The sequence below is a fragment of the Ochotona princeps genome, chromosome 4, assembly GCF_030435755.1.
Source record: "Ochotona princeps isolate mOchPri1 chromosome 4, mOchPri1.hap1, whole genome shotgun sequence".
NCBI lineage: Eukaryota > Metazoa > Chordata > Mammalia > Lagomorpha > Ochotonidae > Ochotona > Ochotona princeps.
In genome coordinates this window covers 35,302,199-35,322,427 of record NC_080835.1, presented here as the reverse complement: position 1 = coordinate 35,322,427, position 20,229 = coordinate 35,302,199, and the positions used below count along the sequence as shown (strand labels likewise).

The following is a 20,229-nucleotide window of genomic DNA, read 5'->3' as shown; positions in this document are numbered from 1 at the left end:
CTTTCACATCTGTTTTTAGATCTTTTAATTACCTTTCCACATTTTAAATTTCAGGGTGTATTAGCCACTAGATAAACCTTCTCTCAGCATCTCCTATCTCATATGAAATTGACAAATTCCTGTTGCATATACCTCAGTGTCTATATACATTTAATGAGGCAGTTGCTTAGCTTGTCAAAATTAATTACCTCAGAGACAACAACCATATTTTATAAAACAAATTCATGTTGAATAAAGTAAGAAGCTTTTTTTAGAAAGATTTATTCATTTTATTACAGCCAGATATACACAGAGGAGGAGAGACAGAGAGGAAGATCTTCCGTGCGATGATTCACTCCCCAAGTGAGCCGCAATGGCCGGTACGCGCCGGGAACCAGGAACCTCTTCCGGGTCTCCCACGCGGGTGCAGTGTCCCAATGCATTGGGCCGTCCTCGACTGCTTTCCCAGGCCACAAGCAGGGAGCTGGATGGGAAGTGGAGCTGCCGGGATTAGAACCGGCGCCCATATGGGTTCCCGGGGCTTTCAAGGCGAGGACTTTAGCTGCTAGGCCACGCAGCTGGGCCCAAGTAAGAAGCTTTTTAACCATAAAAAAAAAAAGTCCTTCATGCTTGCTCTACTTATGTGGATTTGCTATCTATTCTGAAAATGTGTGATTTTTTCCAATTATACTGTAACTCCAGTGGGAGGCGATACTGCCATTGGAAGCCATGTATGTTAATCAAGGGGAAGGTGTGGGGCTCAAGGGCAAAGACTAAGTCAATAAGATGGTGACTAAGGTCAGTCCAGGTCACTGGCGGGCAAGATGGCAGCAAGGACAGAGCCCTGAGCATGAACCAGGGCAGGAGTCACGCAGCTCCAAGGAAATACTGATTGACCAGGGCCATCTTGCTTGCCTACCCCTGGCCTATGGAAGGTGGCTTCTGCAATCATTTTCATAGTAATTGGCTCTTAGTTTCTCCCCCCTGGAATTCCTGAAATTCCTAGCCTGAGGCTATCCCTTACCCTGTATAAGAAACTGAATTTCCCCCTATAAATTGGAACTGCTTAGACAGAACCCCTGTCCATCTGTCTCTCGTGGGCCGGGAGGCTGGGTGGCAGGCAGCAGGCTCATCCCCTCTGGCAATGGGGTACTAAAGGAATCTATGGGGGAGACCACACAGAACGGAGCTAGAATTGTTTCCTTTATTCACCTACTTACATCCATCTAAGTCATCCTTCTTGCCTGAAGAGAAGGGAAGGGAGAAGAGTAAAGGAGACGTGAGGAAAATAGTGAGAAGAGGAGAGGAGACATGATGGAACAAGTCAGGAAGAGATTTAGATGATTTACCAACAACTCAACTCAGAAAAAGAGTGAGATACAAGATATTTCTAGGGCCCGGCTTGGTGGCCTCGTGGCTAAAGTCCTAGTCTTGAATGTGCCAGGATCCCATATGGGCGCCGGTTCTAATCCCGACAGCTCCACTTCCCATCCAGCTCCCTGCTTGTGGCCTGGGAAAGCAGTCAGGATGGCCCAATGCATTGGGACACTGCACCCATGTGGGAAACCTGGAGGAAGTTTGCTCCTGGCTTCGGATCAGCACAGCACCAGCCGTTGCACTCCCTTGGAGGGTGAATCATTGGACGGAAGATATCTCTCTCTGTCTCCCTCCTCTCTATATATCTGATTTTGCAATAAAAATAAATAAATCTTTAAAAAAAAGATATTTCTAAAAGTATGGAAATTACTCCATGGTGGCTCTTCCCTATTCCAAGTTCTATTCATTCAACTGGAACCATGAAGTGCATTGCAAAAAACCATTCAACCCTTGTTAAAGTTTACTAGGGTTTGGGCACATAATCATTTGTTTATTTAAGGGGTTTTTCTTGAATGTAGGAAATGTGCAAAATGGGCATTTCTGTGCTGCTGCCAGCTAAAATACTGTATTCTGAAGATCTTTAAAGTGGTATTTTTGAAGGAATGTCTAATCAAATACTAGTACCATGAGATGCTCCCTGGGGTAAAGAATTCCATAGTTAGGTTAATTTAAGAAACACAATTTACTGTAGGCTCCATTAGAGTTTGGCACTGTGCTTTGGCTTTTCTCAGACTCTAGTGAGTTCCATAATAAGATCTTGTTTAGCCTGGAGTGTTCCAAACTTGCTTGACCACAGGAATCTCTACAACCCCCATCATTTTCCCCATCATTCTACAATGGGGAAAACAGCATTGAATTATTTCAAATCTCTTTAAGTTACACATTTTCATTGACGTATTTTATTTCAGGGACAGTAGAGCACTAATGGTCTTAATTAGAATTTCACAGAACTATTATAGAAGGAGATAATCCCTATGAAAACTTTACCACATATGAAGCAGATACTGAAATATCATAGCGGGAAGCTGACACTGATGTACTGCAGTGTGTGCCATAGAATAGGGACATACAACAGAGACTGAAGAGTTTCTGTGTCTAATTCACAATGTTGATTTTTTTGACAACCACGGAAGAATAAAAGAAAGAGAAGTAAAATAAGCAAAAGCAGCAAGGAAATAAAGAGTGGAAGAAAAAGAAAAAAAGAGAGCAAAATAAGTAGACATGTGTTACAATATCATATTCAGGGGAACAGTTTCAGCATGAATGCCAATTTTGCAGCCTTCAATGCTGCCTCACATTTCCCCATGTGGCACTTAGGAGAGTACTGGAAAAAGAAAAGAAAAGGTGACCTTTCATGTGGATAATACAGTGTGCATTCTTTAATCAAGATATCATGAAAGAAGCACAGTGGAGTCCATTCAGATTAATTTATTCTCCTGATGTCCTGATAGTGATTCAGCTGTGATAAGACACTGGGGCAGGGTTGAGTTCTCTTCCTTGTATTTCCTCTTGTTGAGTTAGTTCCCACAAAAAGAGCTGAATACAGATCTAAGAAGCCAATCTTCCTTTCTTCTTCTCCAGCAACTTCCTCAGTCTGGGGATGAGAGATAGTATAATTCTGTAATCAGGCTCCTCTTGAAATCCCATTTCAGCAGAAAACTGGCCAAATTCCTAACCCCAAACAGAACACCTGCCAAACTGACTTATCCCAAAGAAATGTAAGAAGCACAGATGTCATCAGTCACTGTTTACTTAACAATCTATTTCCTCTGCTCAGAGTCTGGCCTTTTCTCTTGCTTTTCTGCTTTTGCTTCTCACACAGCTAAGAAAAGCTCTTGATTTTTTTTTTTTTAATCAAGTCCATTTTCTAAGCTAGGAAGGCATTAGAGAAGGGCAGGTCATTTGAGAAAATGTTTCTTGCACTTCACTGAATATAAACAGTTTCTATGTTTTGTCTACAGACACTAAAAGATGGAGTTGCTTTCTGTATGGACTTGTGATTGTCATTTCTTAGTGGAGGAATCACTTGAACACCCATTTGCTGTTTGCTTATTTTCTAAGCCGCAGCAAACTTGCACCAAGTGTGATCATTTTAACATTCAAATCTCAAGCTACATGCTGTTTTAACACTGTCTTTCTGCAGGATCACCAAATCACTTCTTGTCTCTTTCTTTTTCGGAAAAAGCCCTTATTGTGATGCTACAGAGAACTGTAATTTTTTTAGCAATGGCACAAATGTTATAGTAAATATTTATATACATATATGACATGTATACACGTGTAAATATACATATATGACATGTATACATGTGTAAATATACATATATGACATGTATACATGTGTATCTTAAACATACTATTTTATAAGAACACACATAGAGGGAAGTTGTGAAAACAGCACACACTGACATAGTCGTTGCTTCTATGACCCACTCCACATCTGACATGAGATCCTGCACTATTGCACCAGAATGGACTAAATATCCTTTTCATTATATGATTGGCTTCCCATGTGGGAGTATCTGTTTAAAATTCTCTACAGATATACATCTATTAACACTATGAGTGATTGCTGTATCTGTAGATTAACTATAATATGGCAGAAAAGACTCAGAACTCAGGAAAAAGCATTGCCTCACGTCACACTAGGCTATTTCCTCATTTCGCAATGAGCATCATCTCTGAAATTCTCTGAGTCCAGTCCTGTTTTGTTCTGCCATTTCCTTCTATGAGTTGTATATTTCTGTGTTCACATTGACATGTTCATTGGCTTATTCAATTTACACTTACTGACCATTTGGTATATGACATTAACCATGACAGGAACAACAAGAACAAAAGACTTTGTTCTTCATATCAAGATTTGTTAAACATAACAAAATGCTATTTTAAACTTTGATGATCTCAATCAAAAAAGGAAATAGTAAGATTAAATAGTAACTAGGATACTAAATGCTGAAATAAGTAAGTCCTTAAAATTATACCTTTTTAAGTTGGTAAAAATAGGGTGGCAGAAAGGGCAGATGAAAATATGAAGATATTGCTACTGTTTGCCTTTACTGAAGGATACTTTTTAAAATTTTTTATTAAAGTAAAGAAAGAAGATTTCTTATATTTCTTTGTTTAAAAAGATTTATTTTATTTTTAGTGGAAATTCAGATATACAGAGAGGAAGAGAGACAGAGAGGAAGATCTTCTATCTGCTGATTCACTCCCCAAGCAGCTGCAATGGCCAGAGCTGAGCGGATCCAAAGTCAGGAGCCAGGAGCCTCCTCCCAGTCTCCCACTCAAGGCTTTGGGCCATCCTTGACTGCATTCCCAGGCCACAAGCAAGGAGCGGGATGGGAAGCAGGGCCTCTGGGACTAGAACTGATGTCCACATGGGATCCTGGTGCTTGCAAGGCAGGACTTTAGCCACGAGCTTACCACACCGAGCCCAATTTCATATGTACAACTCTAAATAGAAAACTGTACTTCTACCCACGATATCCCTTCCTATTTCTCCTCCTTCCTTTCTAAAATTTTTTTCCACAGGCATAATTTTAATCCACACTTATCATATCCTTAATGCATCGACAGCAAGAATATTCAATAAGTAAAAAGACCACAGTTACAGAGGAGTATAAACAAGGGATAAAAGTAGCAAAGAGATGATGTTTGCTTTATTCCTATACACTTTTAGCATTCTATGTCAATTGCCAAATATCAGAGAAGACACAATATTTGTCTTTGGGGATGAAATTACTTCACTAAACGTAATGATTTCCAGTTGCATCCATTTTGTTGCAAAGGAAGGGAGTAGTATTACACATTTTCTTTATGCAGTCATCAGTTGATGGACATCTGGATCTGGGTTGATTCCTTAACTTAGCTATTAACGTACTGAGCTGCAGTAAGCATGGGAGAACACAACTCTTTCACATGCTAATTTCATTTGAGTAAACTTCCAGGAGTGGAATTCTGGGTGACCTGGTTGATCTACTGGGTCATGAAGACATAGAAAATCTGATATAACAATAACCAAGATAGAGATACTCCCAGGGTTGGATGGCTTCATCGCTAAATTTAACTGAACTTTAAAAGAACTAATTTGGGTTCTGCTTAAACACTTCAAGACAGTTGAAAGTGAGGGTATCCTTCAAAACTGCTTCTTTAAGGCCAGAGTGACATTGATTCCAAAACCAGCAAAAGGTGCAACAAAGATAGCCAAAAACCAGTATTTCCGATGAACACAGATGCAACATCAATAAACTAATATCTAATCGAATTCAACAACGTGTCAGAAAGATCATTCACCCAGACCAAGTGGAATTTATTCCTGTTGTTTAAGGACAGTTCAGCAACACAACTCAATAAATGTGAAACATCACTTTAACAAGCTGAAGAATAAAAACCATATGACTATTGCAATAGATGCAGAAAAAGCATTTCTTAAAATATATTATCTTTTTATGGTAAAAATTTTAAGCAAATTGGGTATAGAAGGAACATTCCTCAAAATAATCCAGGCAATAAATGACAAATCCATAGCCAGCATCAAATTGAATGCTGAAACGTTGGAAACATTTAGTAAGATTTGGAACCAGACAAGGCTGCTCACTTTTCACCACAGCTATTCCATATAGTTGTGGAAGGTCTAGCCAGAGCTGTGAGACAAGAAAAATGAATTAAAGAGATACTAATGGATAAGGGGATCAAATTATTCCACATGGCAGATCACATTATCCTATTTGTAGGGGAACTAAAGCTCTCCACTCATTAGAGTTTGGTAAAGCTGCAAGATACTGAATCACCTCACAAAAATCAATAACTATTACATTCACAAACAATGCCCTGGTTGAGAAAGTGCTTGCAAGATCAGTCCCATTCACAACAGCTTCAAATATTTTAAATACTTTGGGATAATTTTGTATATAATTGAAACTTAATTATATCAAGTGAAAAGATTCAACAATAAAGATTCATAAGCTTAGTAATACTACCGCCCTACGCTCTCTTCCTACATGTGTTCCTTCACCCTTCAGTAGTATGGACATTATGATGATATTAATTCAATGAATCTGTGGTCGTGGAATTGTTTTTCTGTTTTTAGTATCTTGTTCTATTTCTTAAGACCGCAATTTTCATTGTAGAGATTCACAACATTCTTGGTTAAATTGATTCTGAGGCATTTAAATATTTTTACAGCTATTGTGAGTAGGACTAATCATACAAGTTTTTCTCAGTCATGGATAAAATTCATATAGAAACACAGTAGACCTCAAATAGCTAAAAACTTTAAATAGCAGCAACAAAGGTAGAGGCATTGTAATAGCAGATTTCAAGACATAATCCAGGGCAGTTACAATTCAAATAACCAGGTAATAACTATACTCTTAGAGATTTTTATTGTTTGTCTCAAGATCACACCATCAGTTCTGGCTTTCCATCCAACATTATTTCTTTTCATAGCTTCTGGAACATTTCATATTCTAGGAAATTCAAGGTGTTTCATTCTGTATCAACATTCAAACAAGTTCTTGTGCAACTTTTCCGATAGTTTTGTGTAGTGTCTGGATGATGGAAGTTAGATACTGAATTATTTGAAGAAATTATTGTGTTCTGTTGATGACAAAACTCTGGGTTACACAATATCTCTGTGAAAAATATTGAGCAAGTAAATCCAGACCAATATTTCCAGCATTTAAGTATGTGTGTGCAACTTCTCAAATGCAGGGTATACATCATTTGTAGCTTTCTCTTTCCTCCATGAGATCAATAAGGAAAGCTTAGAACTAGACAGGAAATGGACAGCTTGGACTCACATCTACCTCACTAGGTAGGACACAAAAATTAGTAACACCTCACTAAGGTATAGAAGAGTTTTCTGCACACCTCTCCTAAAATTGTTTTGCGACTCAATTGTTAACATATGCCTTGTTAGAGTTATAAGTCAGTTTGGACTATCCTAAAATTCGCCAAGTTCAGTAAAAATTATGCTTCAATAATATAAGCAGCTAAATATAAAATGAAAATAGACACGAGACAGCTGAATAGTACCATATAACTATTTTGAGGCGTGTAACAGCCAGTTGTGTATAAACTAAAATTGAAATGTCAATGAAGTAGTCATGGGATGTGGTTAAGAACTTGCATTTTCTAACACATTGGTCACTCAATACCATGTCAATTAACTCCATAATGTTGTAAATTGTTGTTGATGTTATATTATGGCTTTTCATTGGATGGGGTGATATTCTGCCAGCTCTACTTTCAGACCAGGGATGGTCTCCCAAGGAAACTGTTGAATTTATTTGGACAATAAGATGCTTGCAATGAAGGAATCATGACTGGATTTGAACTGTAATACTGCAACAAGGTGGAGGAATCCACCATGGGGGGAGGGCATGGGGAGAGGTTGGGGGAATCCGAGAGCCTATGAAACTGTGTCATAAAACAAAATCAAATAAATGGGAAAAAAAATCCCTTTCCTCGAAAAGAAGGGATATGGTTTGGGCATTTGGCTGGCTTAGTTGTTGAGAGGATAAGGTACAGAATGGCTGGTTCCCAGCCATGTAAGTCATTGACATAAATCTGTTTCTATAATCATGGCTGATTACATTATTTTCTAATAGTCATTAAGTATTTGTAAGCCCTATGCAGATATATTTTAGATAGTTTGTGTTTGAAGACTAAAGAAAATAGATACAATAGAGAGCAACATTTCATTGTCCACACATTAATTCTGTAAGTGGTCATAATTTATAAACTATGGCCAGAAAATTGGGTCATTAGATGAGAAAATTTAATATGATGAGAATTACAGGATGAATCTGTATGACATAAAGATTACTTCATGGAGGAAACATTAAAATCCAAAATAAACTGGAACAGTTCCATGGTAAAATCCAATCATTGGTTTAACTCTTATTTTGAAGATGGAAAAAAATTAATTACATCTTTAGCTTTTAAAAAATTTATTAGATGGGCAAAGGTATATATATATATACATACAGAGAGAGAGAGAGCACTTCCATCTATTGATTCACTCCCTACCTAACTTCAGTGGTCAAGGCAGAGATTTCAAACCATTCTCTCAGATGAGTGACAGCTGCCTAATTACTTGAGCCATTACCAATGACTACAAAGTGTGCAATAGCAGGAAGCTGGAGTCCAGCATTGGACCTGAGTTGATGTCAGGTACTCTAACATTGTATCTTAACAGACATGCTGAATGTCACATCCAGGATAAATATAATCACACCAAGAAAAAATGTGTTCCATGCCAACCAATGTTCTGTTCTAGTTTGCAAAATGTTTACAGAACAAGTATTCACATTTTTCTTTTTTTTTTAACAAAATGAGCACTCGTCTCACCATGCTTTTCATGTTCAATTGATTTCCCCATCATTATCCAACACTTTATTACTGTTTTCAAGCTTATGCCTTCTCACAGTCATTTGCATTTCGAAGGTGACTTCAAGATGTGACCTTTTCAAAGTTATGATTTAATGTGAAATTCGTGTACTCATAGCATGTGCATAGATACATCCATATAATAAGTTTGATATTATTAATGGCAAAGGGTCCTTGGAGCCCTTGGAATAAATTAATCTGCCCACGTCCTGGTCAGAGAAGAATTAACTTGCCTGCTTTTCTGTTTCAGGTGAAGCGAATTTCTGAAGATCCTCCTTGCAAATGCCCTAACAAATTCTGTGTGGAACGGCTCTCCCAAGGAAGATACCGAGTGGGAGAAAAGATCCTCTTCATCAGGGTATGTTTGCCTGTTCAATTACTTTGTTGTTATTTATGAGAATATTCACAATTTGAGTTGGGGACTACCAATGGCATATGGCAGCAACTAAGCAAGGACTCTTTTCAAGGTGATTAGAGAAGACAAGGCATGAACAGGTTTTTAAAATATGTTATGTTATTATGTTACTGGGAGCTAAATAATCAGAACGTTCATCCTCTTTTCAAATATACTCAAACATATACATCCCAAAGCAGCATGGAGATCATATAAAATGAAAAAAAGAAGAAAATTGAATTCCTTTTTTTGTTTAAACAGCTTCAAAAGAACTAATTTACACCCAAACAAGGACTTTAAAAACATATCCTTCCCTTGCCTTAATACTTTAACTTAGAAAAATAGTCATCCCATTGGTCCTGGGTACCTTCAAATTATTGGGATATTGTTTTTCAATAACTTTTGTTTGTGGAACAAAATGAGGATAAGGAAGTTCATTATGGTAGCCTTCAACAGTGGTGATTATCATTTTGTAGTTTTCTGAGTAAGAATGATGGAATTCAGCACCATTTTACAATGGTCTAGATTTAAATCATGAGCAGTTTTACACTGTAACAGGAAGTTCAGTTTTATTCTAGGCATTTCATTTAAGATCTTTTGTGAATAAGCAGGGTTATTCAAACTCTCAAAAATAAGTTTGTGATTTTTGTTAAAACCATGATTTCCCCTCTTTAGGAAATAAGAAAAATGAAAAGTGTAACACTGATATATTCCCAGAAATTTGCTTTGGGATGACAACACACAGATAATAATGATTTGTGGTTTTTAGGCTTTTGAGAGTGAATTTGGTTAGGTGTCGTTACTGAAATTTAGTTACCTAGGGTGCTTAATATTCTTTTGTTCTTGTAAAGATGTTTTCTAGAAGATTATCTCCTTTCACTTTAGCATGTTAAATAGTAGAGGTATTTCTTCATATATGTGTTTCGATTCTACCAGGCTGATCTTTGTAAGTTGAGAATTGGACTCCTTTAGAATGCTAGACCTTAGAATCTACACTTAAAGAATAAGGATTTATTTGTTTCCATTTTATAATAGAAATGTTAATAAATAATATGATTAATGAATTAGATATTTTCCTACTAATAAACCTTCTATCTTCAGGAAAATAATATGTTACATGTATTATCCATATCTAGTTTCCCATACATATTTAAATATAAAATTTAATGAGTACTTATATTCATATAAAGTTAATTATTTTATAACAGATTTACATTGTTTTTAACTGATCACCGTTTTTGATGTACCATTTTGTTGTCAGCAAATGGTTTCCTTTTGCCTTAATCTATATGCTGTTCATTTAGTAATTAAAATGCTGCATCCAATTATTTAGTGATAGTGTTTATGTTTGATATTAGTTAACACATCAGACCATGTTATGCACAATTTTTATTTCCAATATTGCATGTAAGGCTGCAGTTATCAGGACTGTGACATGGTTATTCATATCTAGGATCAGCAAGTTATGGTCTCATGCTAGCTGGCCATGTGCTATAGAATGAGTTTTCAATGAACATTAATCATCTGCTGTCTTGATTTTTGCACAAGCCACATACAATTTTACTATGTAGCAAATTTCATTAAACATAGACCCTTTTCAAATAAACTTAACTTTTTGAAATAGAAACATCTGTAACTGCCCAAATTATAAAATCAAAATTATTTGTCCAAAAAGGGAAGATATTCACGAATATATTCATATATTCATTGACATTTTTTCCTGCGGCTTTTCAAGAGTATCTCTCCACCCTGATGGGGGTAATGTGATTCTGTAAAGTCTCTTCTGCTTATCTGTGTTATTCCTAGAGGTATAGGAATTGCAATTCAAAGAATTGCCCATGTAGACCTTGACTTGTATACTTTATCCTAGTTTTCTTCTCTACGATTCATGATAAGTGAATGAATCATTGAAATGTACATGCATCACTGGCTAGTACTTTGATTTGTGCCGTGGACTGTATTTGACTGATTTTCCTTGTGCTCTAACTCACTATGAGAAATGGCGGTTATTACTCAAAGCGAACCCTCAGATGTATTAAAATAGCTTTCACATGATCGATTGATTGTTGTCACTAATACTTTAGATGTATTTCTTTGAACACCTGGTTTAGATGCTAAGTACTTGAAATCAATTTCTTTCAGCGGCTTCATTGAAATTTTGTTGAGTTTGCATTTTTAAATATGAGTATGTTTTATACTCCGCCACATCTTCATCGAGGCTGTCTAACATGGCCATATTTATTTCACTGTGAAATACACATGGTGTGCTAGTATTTGTCACCTAGTTATTTGTCAGTCCCATAGAAACTGTCTTCATATGATCCTAACCAACCTGTGTCATACAAAACAATGAAAGTTCAGGGTCATTTATGCATATTTAAACTGCTAACTTTATTCTTAAAAGTCATAATTACAAAATTTCTTTAGTATGACAGTACCTTAACACATTTACTCTTAATTTTATTCTATTCACTGTAAACCAGAATTAACAATTTAATTACTGTCTTTCAAAGATGTACAGATTTCAGAGAAAAATATAGAAAGATACTCTGCAGGATGTATCTTTGCTAAGTATATTTTGGCTGGAGGTTTCTAGAAATCAGTGTGTGAATAGTTATTTCCTGTATATGCTATTTGAACTCATACAGATTCAACTGTGTGCTGGTATGTTTGTTTATATTCATATAGCTCCATTACAACTGGGGAATTAGTTTCAATCCAAATATGGGGAAAGTCTTTATAAAACGTGCAACACATATTCATATTTCTGACAAAACATCATCCAGAAGATCAGCTAGTTCATTTTCTATGCTTCTTGTTTGAACCCTGATGAGATGAATGCTTTTATTTACTTATTTATCTTACTTAATTAGATAACTTTGTATTTTAGGGATTTTCTTTCAAATTGCATTCAGAAGAATAATAGTTCCAGAATATGTTCAGAGACACTATTTTTACAGAAGAATTAACTTGGTAAAGTGTTTACGTATGCCATTTTAATAACTTTATTACTAGCTGACTTAGTCAGTGTCTGAATATTTGACCTTGGGTGGTAAATACTGTTGCCATTCCCATTTTACAGATGAGAAAGCTAAAACATAGAAATTGGTTGATTTCTTGAAGTTTTATTGTAGTCAGTGGTCAAAGTGGAATTCAAACCCTGTTAGCCTATGTTCTGAATATATACTCTATATAACAATACTGATTTATTTTGCTAAAATTTCTTGGAAGATTCAGTAATGTCATCCATCCGTGCTTAAGAGAATGTAGACATTGCACTTCCCAAATTAACTTAATAAATGGACAAAAATAATAATAATAATAAATTATAAATTATAATAAATAAATTATAATAATAATAAATGGACAAAAATCTACTGAATAGAATACCTACACATAACGTGGTTCCATCCTTAATAATTTCTTTTCCAATACATTATTCCAGGATGCCATGACAACATATTTTAGGAGAAACATTATGAATAGAAGAAAATTTGAAAAAAATAACTTGTGACAAAATTGTATTGATGAAAGTTAAGTGTACTTTCTGATATAACAAGATACCTGCAGTCTCTTTTTGGGGGAGGGTATTTTGAAATGATGATTTTCAAAGAAATGACTGGAAAAAATCTTTCAAAAAATTTTTTAAGAAAGTCAGATATTCAGACAAGAGGAGAGACAGAGAGGAAGATCTTGCACCTGTTGATTCACTCCCCAAAGGCCGCAATGGCTGGAGCTGCGCCAGTCTGAAGCCAGGAGCCTGGAGCCTCTTCTGGGTCTCCCCCGTGAGTGCAGGGTCCCAAGGCTTTGGGCTGTCCTTGACTGCTTTCCTAGGCCACAAGCAGGGAGCGAGATGGGAAGTGGGACCTCCAGGATTAGAACTGGATCCCATGTGGGATTCCGGTGTGTGCAAGGCGAGGACTTTAGCTGGTAGGCCACCACTGCTAGGCCACCTGGAAAAAAATATTAAAGGACAGACAACTAAATGTAATGATGATAATTTTCTACCAGGCATTTTATTTATGTTTCCTCCCAGAATCATTTCTCCTGGACACTTAAGAAACTTTATCCTTTCTTAGATTATTGTCTTACATTACATAACATGATAAATAAATCTACTGACTCCCAAACCCAACTCCAAGTGATCTTCTATAAGATTTACCTAATGTAAATATTGTGTGCACAAGGTTGGTCTTCTTATATGAATCTGTACAGTTTTATTATATAATTAAGGCTCAACTATAGTAAAGTATCCCCTATGCTATTTCACTTTAAATTATTCAGACTACTAATGGCATTACAAGGCATTACAACTGCATAAGTACTGCTTAAAGTAAAAAAAAAAAATAGGTTATAGAATTTATTGCCCTCACTGAATCATGTTAGTGATAAAAATAGGAAAGTATTATGTGTTGACTGCAAGGCCCTGTTTAAAACACTGTAATGGTCTATCTCTCTTACTAGGAAATTAAAAATCTGCTGATAGAAGAGGTGTTATGATTTGAATTTCTGCCTTTTAGCAGTATGGGAAGGTGATTTTTCCATATTGCCAGCATAGTCATGTTTAGTCTTATTAAGTGTAAATATTGTTTAGATGAGTTAGTGCAATTTTAAGACATTTTCATATAGGCCTTTCAAGCTGGATAAAAGCATACCATATTCAATACTAACATTAAGAATTTATGGTTATTTTTCACACAGTTTTTAAAAAATGACTACTTAATGAGCTTGAAGAAAAGGCAATGCATAATAATTTAATTGGAAGTCTGTTAAGGGATTTAATGTGTTGTGGGATTACTTCGTTTTCCTACTTTTGAATTAAATCATTACAAAGCAATAAAAAGATCACACATTAATATTGATTCTGTATAATTTCTTCTTTATTATAAAAATTATTTAGGATTATATTAAAAAACAACTCACTGTAGCAAAAGAGGAGAGAGAGCTCTGTTGCCATAGCAACGGGGCACGGCAGTGTCTTCGGGGACTTGCTCTAGGGGAAGGTCCAATAAGAGTGTGTGATGTTGAGATATTTTCTGTTCTTATGACACGTATTAATTCAGTGAGAGTGAAATGTAGCCTGGTTCAAATTACATACCTTTCCTAGGGGTGAAGGATGAACTGCTGCATGAAAATGCAAAGGTGTTTAAAACAAGGAGCAGAGAATTGAAAACCTGTATTTATGTTAGAGAAATTACCGCAGAAGCAGCCATTACTCAGAGGCTGGAGGTCGAGAATCTATTTAAAAATTAAACATCAATTCCCCTTCTTTTAGTGCTTTAAAAGAGAAGTGACTATGATTTCAAGATTATATAATACTTTATATTTATTTTCAAAAATGTGGTAATGTTTGCTTCTGATATGTGAAAACTGCCTGGCAGCGCTTGTAGTGTTAAATATGAAGAGAGAAACGTGGCTACGTTTAACACAGGAGGATTTCCAAAAGTTGCTTCAAAATTAAGCACTAATTTGGACAAAAACCAACCAAACAAACAATAAATAACATTTAACTTATATTCAAGTACTTCATTTTACATGCACACATATATAAACACACACAAAGAAAATATACATGTGACATACATGAGCGCGTGTATAATGTTTCCATCAAAGACATTCTGATTTATCATGTATTCCGGTTCACAGAGGCTGGGCTAATAACTGGAGTAAATTGTACTCTGGTAAACTATCTCTCAAAGGTCTTTGCATTTAGTAATAAATTCTCCTAACTCATCTCTTCAAAAAGGACTCGCAGGCAAGATGGATGCAAAATAACCAGCTGCTGCTGTAAAGAACTCAGCGGATGGGCTGTTACCCTCCGACTGCTCTCCCTTGAGGTTGAAAGTCTTTCAATATGCATGAATCTAGCCTAGAAATTGTCTAAGACTTATTTGTACATGTCTTATATATGGTCTCTTTGACTTATCTTTTCGAAGGTGTAATATCCATTAAAAATGACCAACTCTTAACATGCAGATTCTCACTTGCTATTCATTTGCATGTGGACTTTAACATGCAACAGTCAGTCATACAAAGCAACATTAATAATCATTGTAAAACGTAGCAATATACAAGAATGACCTGCACATTGTTCAACATATTTATTGACTTTATTTTCAATATATTGACTATAGTTAAATTATTCCGGAAGAAACAAAGGATTATTCTTCGTCTCTTACAATTAGAAATTTATATTTACAACTGGTTTTTACTGGGTTAAGAGTAAATTCTTTTAATTTTGTTATGTGTAAGAAGACTTTCTGAGTAGGACATGGAGGAGAGGGAATTGAAGTTGGCTTTTGTACCTCTTCACACATTTATAGACTAACTTAAATTTAAGACCAATTATAAATTGAAAATGTTGCCATTTCAACTAATGTGCCTTTTTTTCGTAGCTTCTTGAAAGGCAAGTTCCCTGAAATTGAATATCATATAATTTATAAATGATATTTTAAATAGTTTTGTCTTATTCCTTAATGTCAGTACAGTTATCTCAGTTTTGTTTGATCTGTAAAGAATGTTTACTTATCATTATCCATTTGAGAATCATGACCTCTGTGAAAACTCCAATTCAGAGATTTGGTGACCATGCTAAAGTAATCCAACTCATAAATAGATCGTCAAGATTAAATCATGTTGCAGACTATTTAGATATACGTTCTGTATGTCTTAAACTTCATGCAGGGAAATTTTCCTGAGGTTTTAGAAATGAAAACTGTATGTTACACATTGTGCTCTTTCATGTGTTCGTTTAAAAACATGTGGTAACTAGCATACAGAGTAAAAGATACATAATGCAAATGAGTAAAGTTGACATTTTCAGATTTGATAATTGTTTATAGCCCTTGTCTATTCTTGAGCAACAGTCGTTTTTCTGCTTGCTACTTGCTTCTTTATCTTGCGGGAGGTTTAGGTTTGTGCTTATAAAGACAGTTGAAAGACTGCCATAACAAATCTATAAGAAAAATAAGAAAACGAGGAAGAGGAGAATGGGCGTAGGGAAGGGAGTGAAGGTAGGGTGAGGCCTGTTCTACTTGTAAAGAATGCATATGAAAATAATGAAATTTATCCACTTTATATACATGTTTGACAATGGAGGGGCAGAGACACAGAGGAGGAGAGAGGTGCAGACAGACTGAGCCTTCATCTGCTAATTCACTCCGTTTCAAATGTCCACAAAAGCCATGACAGCTAGAAATCGGGAATTTTAATCCAGATTTCCAAAGTGTGAGGGAGGGTTTTGACTATTTGAGTCATCACATATCACCTCACAGCGTCCACCCTGGCAGGGAGCTAGAATCAAAAGCTGGAGCTAGGATTTAAACCTAGGAACTCGGATGTAGGATGTGGGTGCCTTAACCATCTTCAGCACTCAGCTAAACATCTGCCTCGGTACGATTTAGGAATTATTTGCCTCAAATTACAAAATAGGTATTAAGCAAAATTTATGATTGCCTTCTTTCTTTTGTAAGTTTCCCAATAGCAATATTTTTTATTTATATGTGCTAAGCTTCCATAAATATGAATGATTTTTGCAAAAGTGAGCAAAAATGAAATAATTATATATAATGTATTGTGTTCTTGAATTATTGATGAGTTGTTGGAAGGCAAAGACTCAATGCGTGAGCTATTTGCCACAATAAATCACATCTTGTTCTCCCGTGGGTTCAAGTTGCATTAAAAAGAAACAGTTTTATTAAGAAATGTACTTTATAAAATGTGAATATCTATAGCTTGTATTGAATGTACTCATGTTTGGTGAAAATGCTGCCACAATAAGAAAATTTTTTATTTAGTGCCATGTTTTTTGCATAAAACACACGAGTATAATGATTAGATTATTCCTACTTTTCTTTCTATTTCCCTCTAATATTTGACAGTTTTAATTTCAACTACTTAGTAAAACCATTCAAAACTGATTTTAGATCAAGCAGGTGCTTCCTCCATCTAAATACCCGGTCTCTCAGGGCCTTCTTGGTTCACATCAATATATATTTTGCTAGAATAGTGTATTATAGCTTCATTTGTATTAACACTTTCATTTCAAACATGGGGTGAAATTGCTTTATATAGTCTGTCATTCTCTGTCACCCTGATACAAGCATGCTAAGAAATTAAGGAAGTTTACATAGCTTTTGGAAAGAGCAAGAAAAATAGTTGGGTTAAGTCGTGGTTTAAGGATATATGAGAATCCCTCAATTTCCTGTGTATTTAAGTTCCTAATGTTACCAAAAAAAAAAAAAAAGTCTCAGTAGGTGGCTTAGTACTATTTGTTCTATTTCCCTAAAGGAACATCCATAAGACATCATTACATCAAGCCATTGTTCATCTCCTAATTGTAGCTTTTCCTAATACCAACATCTCTTTTACATTCCAATTTCTGTAGACCAGCGTCTCGTTCATACTTTGTCCTTTTCTCTCACTGATTATTGGAAATTCTTTCTTTGTAGTTCAGAGTTTTACAATCTAGTATGTGTTACAGACAAACTTTATGGGACTGCTAATTCCATGGAAATGCATAATAGTTTTTGAGACATCATCATGTATTGCGCTTTCTTATGCTTTTTCATGATCTATTTATTTTACTTGAAAATCAGTGTGTGTGTGTGTGTGTGTGTGTGTGTGTGTATGTGTGTGTGTGTGAGAGAGAGACATAGAGAGAGAGACAGAGGGATAGAGTCTTTCATCCACTGACTCACTCACCAAATTGGCACGATGGCCAGAGCTGAACTGACCTGAAGTTGTGAGCCAGGAATATCTTCCATATCTTCCACACTGGTCCAGTGACCCAAGGTTTTGGTCCATCCTCTGCTGCTCTTCCAGGCCATTAGTAGGGACCAGGATTGGAAGTGGAGCAGCTGGTATACAAACTGGCACCCATATAGGATGCTGTCACCACAGTGAGAGGATTAACTCAAAATGCAACCACATCAGCCGCATCTTTCTCATACTTTTTAACATCAATCCATCAATGTTTTATTCATTACCTCAGTTAATAATATCTAATTTACATTCTATAGAATGGTTATTTTAAATATTTTTTCCTAAAACATCACCTCACACATTATTAGAGGCAGAAACTAGCAGATAGTTTTTGTGAGGCGGTTTTGGAAGTAAAGTAAAAAGTAGACTGGAGTTCAAAAGTGTTTGCTAAGTTTTGTGCATTGAGTAAGGTTCCAAAGAAGCTCATTCGGAAACTGCAACACACAAAGATCTGCACAATATTTTGACATTATCTACCAATGTATTGGTCTCAGTATTTTTGTCAAACCCTCTTTTTGGCAAACATGGTCACTTGAACTCATGGATTATATGGAAATATATATGGTACTCAATTAACATCACCATGTCTGCCCACACAGTAGGAGCGAGGTTAGGCTGAACTGCAGCCTTGGTTACAAGGAGGCATTTTGGACCATAGTATATGTCATGACACTCCTTTTTCACAATGATACTTAAAAAGCACATTTATATTTCCCAACATTTTCCTAACAATCTACAGCTAATGTAACTAATAATTAGGAATATTCTTAGGAACAACGTGAAGCATGTCCCTCATAGCAAACATATCAGATTTACTTTATTTCTTGTATTTTCTCAACATCACTTAAGACATTTTTCAGGCCAGTGTTGTGATACAGTGCATCAAACCACCAGCTATGAAGCCAACATCCTGTATTGGAGTGCCAGTTGAAGTCCTAGTTGCTCCACTTCTGACCAAGCTCCCTGCTAATACATCTGGGAAAACAGTGGAGAATGGGCCATGAGGGAAACCCAAATACAGGTTCGGCTTCTTGGATTAGGCCTTGCCCAGCCCTGGCCATGGGGAGAGAATTAGTGGATAGAAGATCTCTCTGCATCAGTTTCTCTGCTACACTGCCTTTCAATACCTAACTAACTTTTTTTCTTTGAATTCTTAATGAATACTGGATGAATGCCAGAGGAATCAGAATTTTAGTCAACATTTTGGCACCAAGGAAATAAATAAACTTATTTTATGTCTAGTATCCATAGGTAGCATGAAACCCATGCACATGATTGTGTTAACTTGAGGAAACATGAAGGTTAACTATTCCAAAAATGAAATGGGAAATCATTTATATCCATAAATAAGAAACTGCAATAGTCATATCTATGAAGTACTGCATCCTTTCGTTCTATTGCTCAAATGGCTCTACCAATTTCTGCTCCTGAGGCCATTTCAAACCTAAGATGTGCAGTCGTGTTGTCACTGAAATCCGGGATTTATTATTTCACTACTAATTATTCTGATATTATGAAATTATTTGACTGGTTTTTCCCATTATTAGCTGAAAATCAGGGGAAAGAAAGTGCTTCCTGAAAATGTCATTTCTAAAATATTTTAATGAACTTGAAAATCTATTATTAATTATAAGAGTTTGTTGTTGAGTTAGACATGTTGAGAAGCATCACATAATACCTTATGGGGTAGGTTACTAGTCAATAAACCTGAAACCCACATCTATGGACCTAATCTTGCTAGGATATCCTTGACCCCTTTTGTCATCAAAGTTAATTGGACTGCTCTTTCTTGTGGTGTTATAGCTCTGTTACTTTTCAGCTGTTACTTGTTAAGGAGGAAGATGTTTATTGGTACATTGTCTTTCCTCAAATAATATGAATATCTCTGCTTTTTTCACTACTTAAATTGACACAACTGTTTTTGCATGTTCAAAGGTAATTTTTGATGTTTTCTTTCTTTAGAAGTTTTATTTTATTTGAAGGCAGAGTCAGAAGGAGAGAGAGAGAAAGAGATGTTTTTCGCTTCCCATATGGCTGTACCAGGTGGTACTGGGGTTAGGCCAGACTAAAATCAGGAGCCAAAAACTTTGTATGGGTCTCCAACGTGGGTACAGAAGTCCAAGTATTGGGACATCTGCTGCTTTTTTGGGTCGATTTGTAGGGAGCTGCATTGGAAGTGAAGCAGCCAGGATCCAAATCATGCCCCTATGGAAGGCCCTTGCAGGTGGCATCTTAAACTGTTAACCCACAATTCTGGACCCTTGACTGTCATTAAGTACCTTTTAAAGGGGCCTGTATTTTTATTTAAAGAGATGAAAGTA

The 20,229-nt window shown here is 36.0% G+C and overlaps 1 protein-coding gene across 2 annotated transcripts in view; it reads left to right on the top strand.

Annotated features, from left to right (window-relative positions):
• GAS2 (growth arrest specific 2) overlaps positions 1–20,229 on the top strand; it is a 129,532-nt gene that overhangs the window by 68,673 nt on the left and 40,630 nt on the right. For both annotated transcript variants that reach the window (XM_004585448.3, XM_012927073.3), the window contains one exon: positions 9,002–9,109. In XM_004585448.3, the coding sequence (XP_004585505.1) occupies positions 9,002–9,109 (108 nt within the window). The remainder of the gene's footprint in view (positions 1–9,001; positions 9,110–20,229) is intronic.